The 6,472-nt window shown below is 36.4% G+C and overlaps 1 protein-coding gene across 1 annotated transcript; it reads right to left on the reverse strand.

Moving 5' to 3' along the window:
• Positions 1–239: 239 nt before the first annotated feature.
• On the reverse strand, positions 240–827 carry Smp_199600 (hypothetical protein; the record flags this gene model as incomplete). Its single annotated transcript, XM_018792329.1, has 1 exon — positions 240–827. One exon carries the CDS (start codon positions 825–827, stop codon positions 240–242), a length of 588 nt encoding a protein of 195 aa, XP_018644721.1.
• Between the last annotated feature and the right edge of the window lie 5,645 nt (positions 828–6,472).

Raw genomic sequence — 6,472 nt, forward strand, 5'->3', positions numbered from 1 at the left:
CAGTCACCTAATTACTTCTTATTCAATAAAAAAATACATTTAGAAAAAAAAATACAAGAAAAAAATAAATAAAATGAAAATTGAAGGCTAACACAACAGCACAACCGAATTACCGATGAAGAGAAGAGATTGAAAGAATAATATTACCAGGAAACTAAATGTATGTAGGATAGCTGTTAGTTAAATGAAACATTATACCGCCCTTTTTTTGTAAGAATTGATAACCATAAGATGTGCGCTTATAGATCATTGGAAAATATTGATATACATGATGTATTAGACAGATTACATGAACCATTGATATTATTTATTCTATTAGTCATTGTCATTATTGTTGATGATGATGGAATGGTTGTGATATGATTAACAAGTGGATAAACTTGAGAATAGTTTACAATATCAGATTGATGATCTAATGATGTAAATGAATCATCTAGAGATGTTTGTAGTATAGAATCGAATTCCCCGTTAACATCATCACCGATACCATTTAAGCTCATACAATTAGGTGATAAATTGATTGGTGGAAGTTGATTAGAATCTGTTGTCGAGGAACAACCATCATCATTGATAATATTCATTTGATAAATATTATAATTTGGTGTACATGATTGTTTAATACCATTTAATGAATGAGATGAAGATGATGATGTTGAAGTTGAATTAGCTGGTCGTTTACGACTTTTTCTTGTACCTGATCGACTAGATGAAATAGCAGCAACTGGTGATGGTGTATTATTACAATCAGAATTACCATCTATACATGAATTTATATTGGAATTAGGTATACGACCAAAACGCCGTTCATCTTTACATTTCTGTGCCATACGAGCCCGTACAGCTGCTGCTGGTTTATTGAATCGTCGACGAATAGTAGCTGAATAAAGTTTAAAAATATAGTGAGTAATTGTTATAAGTAACAGTCATTTTAGTTATTCAAATAAAATACAGCTTCTACAATAAGATATCCAAATTAATGATCCAAAAATAGAGACTACAATTATTGTGGGTATCATCAGCAAATTATTAATAAAATGTGATATGCAACGGTGAAATATATATACAAACAGATGATGTCACCATAGGTTTACCATTACGTCCCATATTAACTGACATTTTTCTCATTACAGTAGAAAACGACCAACTGGGAGGGTATATGGACAGGCTTCCATTTCACTGCAACTCAACCTGTACCCAAACTAGGTTCACCGCCGTTTCCAAGTCCGAATAACGAAGGAGGCTTTGGCATGAGGTCAGCAAGCCCATCACCCAAAAAACTACCTTCCTCAAAAACGCTAACCTGAATAAACAATTTAGACCATTTAAACTCTGCCTTACAAGTTGAAGGATCTCAATAAGTCAGTCACTTACAACGTAGAACTTCGTAAGTACGTACGTACATCAGTTCGAGTTGTCATACCACATTAGCACAGAGATCCAGTTGTCGATTCAAATCCCATAGTGGTAGAAGTAGTAAGAGTATAAGCAGTAATCGGAAAGATTAGTGTTTGAAGATGTTATTGAAGGAATATAATACGGTGAAATAAATTTGGAAAGAAAAGAAAGATGGAGACATGAAGAATTAAGATTAGAATTTGGGAGAACACAAAGAGTGGATGTACCTGCGCCATTGCAAACGATTTTGAGCCATGTTATTCAAGGTTTCTAACCATCGGTTGCTATCATCTCGCGAATCCCAACCCGGTAGTCTACACCTATCAACATGGCTCAGTCTACTTGTCAGTGACTTCATGCATTTGTGCCACGTTTTGGTCTGGCCGCCCCTAGCTTTCTTCCAATCTACTCCTACACCATAAAACATTGCACGTTGGGGCAGTCGGTGGTTGGGCATACGTAACACGTGTCCCAGCCATCTCAACTGATCAAGTTTCACTACTTCATCAATCGATTTGCCATCCTTACCTAGTACCCGTTTCCTAACAACTGCATTACTTACCCGGTGGTCCCAGGATATACGAGCAATGCTTCGAAGACACCTGTGATCAAATACTAGTAGCCTACGAATATCCTCTACACTTATCGGCCATGTTTCACTGCCATAAAGTAGGAAGGAACGAACTGCTGCACAATAAACCCGTCCTTTGGTTGCTAGACGGATATCTCGCCTACGCCATAAATGACGCAAGTTGGCGAAAGCTAGACGAGCCTTCTGTATCCGTGCTGAGATTTCGTCACATACCAGATCACAAGGGCTGATGAGACTCCCAAGATAAGTGAAGCGGTCGACACGCTCAACTACTTCACTCCCTATCATTAATTCGGGTGTCGCTGCAACACAATCCTGAAGTAACATTTTGCATTTCGAGGGGCTGAATCGCATCCCGAACATGCCTGCATTGTTGCTTATAGTGGTTAGAAGACTTTGCATTTTGTCAGCGTCTTCACCAAATAAAACTATGTCGTCGGCGTATTCTAAGTCAACAAGTAAGTAAAAGTTCAATTCCTGGAGATTTAGACGATGAAGGGTTATCTCTAAAAGCATATCGATGACAAAGTTAAACAAGAATGGGGAGAGTGGACAGCCCTGACGAACACCACTTGAGGTAATCAATTCTGATGACAGTTCGCCATAGGCTCTAACTTGACCAGTTATGTTCGAGTAGAGGGCCTATATAAGGTTAATATACTTCTTTGGTACTCCTTTCACTGACAAACACTGCCATAGAACCTCACGATCAACGGAGTCAAATGCCGCCTTAAGGTCAAGAAATACTACGATTGTGGGACGTCTGAATGTGTGTCTATGTTCTAGGACCTGACGTAGAGTGAAAATCTGGTCTATGCAACCACGTCCAGGTCGGAAACCAGCCTGGTTTTCTCTAGTCTGCTCTTCACGAGCTTTGGTTAGGCGTCCAAGTATTATTGAAGCTAATATTTTAGACACTATATTAGTCAAATTGATTCCTCTGTGACTGTCACAACAGGATTTTTGTCCTTTCTTATAGACTGGCACAACCAGTGATTGGGACCAGTCAGATGGAATTACGTCCAGTTCCCAGATTCTACCCAAGACCTCAGTCAATCTCGCTGCCAGTAGTGGACCGCCATGCTTAAAAATCTCAGGGGTTAACCTGTCAGGGCCTGCTGCTCTCCAATGCTTCAGATTTCCTATAGCTTTTTCAACTTCTATCTATGGTATGTTGTTCAGTATAGCTTTTTAAAAATCAACTAATTCACCAGGTGCTTGGGTGTAAGTTAAAACTCGAAGTGTGAGGGTTGATGGTACTATCCATTTGCCCAGACGGAAGTAGATGAAGCAAAGTTCAAAATTGGGATTTAGTGGCTGAAAGTCAAACCCCTTGATCACTAGGGCACCGCTCCAATTATTACAACTATTGACTCGATTATTTTACGATATTAAATCAATTTATTATACAAGTCAAAGATGAGTAATGCAACATGTTTTATTTCTTTTGCCTTTATAATAGTTCAAGCACTAAGCTTATAAGCATATACATGTAAACGATTATTAATTCCAGTATTTTATTGGATTACATTTAAATCACTGATGTCAACCAGTACTGAGAATGTATCATCAGTTTAAGCAAATTGTATTCACATAGTAACAGAGTTATTTACTTTCTGTCTTTTTTTTTTTACCGTAAACTTATCCATTTGTGTACATTACACACATCCTGTTACACAAACATTATAATTATATATACACATAGAACATCAAAACAAACATGCTGGTCAATTCTATAAAGTGGACCACTTACAACATAACAATGTTGTGCATGTAAACATTAAGGTCATTTAATGTATATCTTAGATGAACACTTAGTCAGAGGTTAAGGTTATTTAATGTTGTTGTTCGCTAGCACCAGCATCATTTTTCTTTATTTAAATATTCACATGTGTGTGTGTGGTCATGTTCATTGTCTACAGAAACTTTAAATACATCACTGATAGACAAAACATGAAACACTATTCACTAGATTATTCATGAATTTCCACAGTGAATGAATGAATGAATGAAAGAAACGTGTGTATGCGGGATGGAGTTGAAAAGGATGAAGTTTAAAATCGATTTAATGAGAATTCACACACACTCAGATAATAAATAAAGGTCAGAACGAGTTATCAACACTATAGACTTCTTCATTTGTTTGGGGGTTAATAAGAGAGTGGATGATGGTGTCATAAATTTGAAGAATTACTTTCTTTAAGAAAAAAAGGCACGATAAACCACATTAAAATAATTGGGTTGCAATAAAATGAAAATGTATGTATCCTTTCTGATGCATGTACATGATGATGAGTCACAAATGGAATGAAGAAACGTGTCTTGGATCCTACGGCTGGTTAAAATCTGTCTTTTCTAAATATCCTTATTGAAGTTTTTTTTTTACATTTCTTAAGACTAGCAATAACAACGTAATTTCACGTCTCATATTCAATTAAAACATTAAATAAGGCGCTGATCATTCTTATGAAGTTGATATGTCTACTGAATTATTAAAAACCAAGGAAAACCTGGAAGCACTGAACGGCTCATGACTCATGATCTCAACTATGAAAATACTGAAATCTCCACAAAAACTCCTTCTGATAAATATTTAAAATTCAACTCAAAAAGAAAGTATGAAATATTAGTAAGTATCGAGATCTACAAGAAAATAATAAAATAAATACCTATGCATCAAATCTAACCAATTTTCAACTATATCATCTAAGCAAAGATGGATAGTGGCTAGCAGTAGAAATCAGTTGGACGCGCGTTTCGTCCTATTTGGTGCTCGTCAGATGGATGTACCTGCATCTCAGAGTTGATGTTCACTCTGGGACTCGAACCCAGTACCTTTCACTTCAAACGCCATCGCGTTATCCATTTAGCTACTGAGTCCTGATAGCCACTTGCTTGTGCAATGGGGCAAAGTTTAAATTCATTTAGTATTGTTTGTTTGAATCTTCCCATTGATGTTTAGGACTGCAACTGTTCAGTCTCTTATTGGCATATGTGCATACTGTGCGTATTGCCTCGAAATAGCCTTAATTCACAAGCATTATAAGCAAGCGGCTATCAGAGCTCAGTAGCTGAGTGCATAACGCTATGGGTTCGAATCCCAGGGTGAACATCAACTCTGAGATCCAGGTATATCCAGCTAACGAGTGCTAAATAGGACGAAACGAGCGTCAAACTGGATTCCACTGATATCCACTATCCATCCTTGCTTATTATGATCTATGATTTTTCACATTTTCTTTTGTATGTATGACAATTGAATAAACAAAACACTTCACGTTACTTTAGTTGTAGAGGGAATAATTTAGTAAAGAAAAAATATTCCATCTATAACTGTGATTAACTCAAATTTTATTTTTTTAAAAATAATAAGAGAAACTTATAGACATTATGAATAGGGTAAATCATATGACGAAGGGAATTTAAGAGACTTGATTGAATATTACATAATCAATTTCTTTTTCTGTTAGAATAGAAACACTTTTCTTACTATAGAAAGGTTTATTGTCATTGCTACAATGTATTTCAAATGACAAAACCAAGCCTAATTAGAGGACATTTAAAGTAGTACCGATAACTTAATGAAAGAGAATTAAGAAAGAAGTTAAATCAAGGTTTTTATAATTATCAAACAATGTAAAGTCCAAGATTTCTACGATAAAAGATGGACGCACACTGCTGAGGAGTCCAACAATAAAAAGAAACGGCCGTGCAGTGCTTCCAGGTTTTCTACGGTGGTCTAGCTTCAGTTGATTCATGATTTCAACTATATATATATATATATATATGCTGTGACCATAAATTCGTTAATCAATGATTGTCTTTCTCATTTAATTCTGTATTGAACAATAACTCAGATGGGAAAAACCAATCTTTTGTTTATTATGAAAACTTTACAATGAATACATTACTGGAACATCTTTCATCCGTTGTCCTTTACGTGCTTCACGATTCTTTCAATTCCGTTGTTATTACAATTACTTTCTATTTCCTTCAATTAAATCTTCCCAATCTTCTGCAAGTAATACTTATTTATTTATGCCTGTTACTTCTAATGAAGTATAGGCCGCCGACCAGCATTCTCCAACCCACTCTGTCCTCGGCCTTCTTTTCTACTTCTGTCCAACTTTTGTTCAATCTTCTCATGTTTGTCTCCATTTTTCGGCGTAATGTGTTCTTTGGTCTTCCTCTCCTTCTTTGGCCTTCAAGATTCCATATGAGAACTTGTCTTGTGACGCAGTTGGGTGATTTCCTCAATGTGTGTCCTATCCACTTCCTGATTACTTCCTCTGCTGGAATCTGATTTGTTCCGCAGATATGTAAAGGTTTTCACATCCTTCAAAGCTTCCCCTTCGATTGGTGCATACTGTATTGTATCGTAGAATCTTGCCTTTTATTTTGTGTATATTGAGACTACTACCACACTGGTAATTTTCTCCCGCAATCGTTGTTGCGTGTGTGATAGAAGAGCCAGATCATCTGTGA

This window comes from Schistosoma mansoni (genome assembly GCF_000237925.1).
Source record: "Schistosoma mansoni, WGS project CABG00000000 data, supercontig 0372, strain Puerto Rico, whole genome shotgun sequence".
In the NCBI taxonomy this organism is placed as follows: Eukaryota; Metazoa; Platyhelminthes; class Trematoda; order Strigeidida; family Schistosomatidae; genus Schistosoma; species Schistosoma mansoni.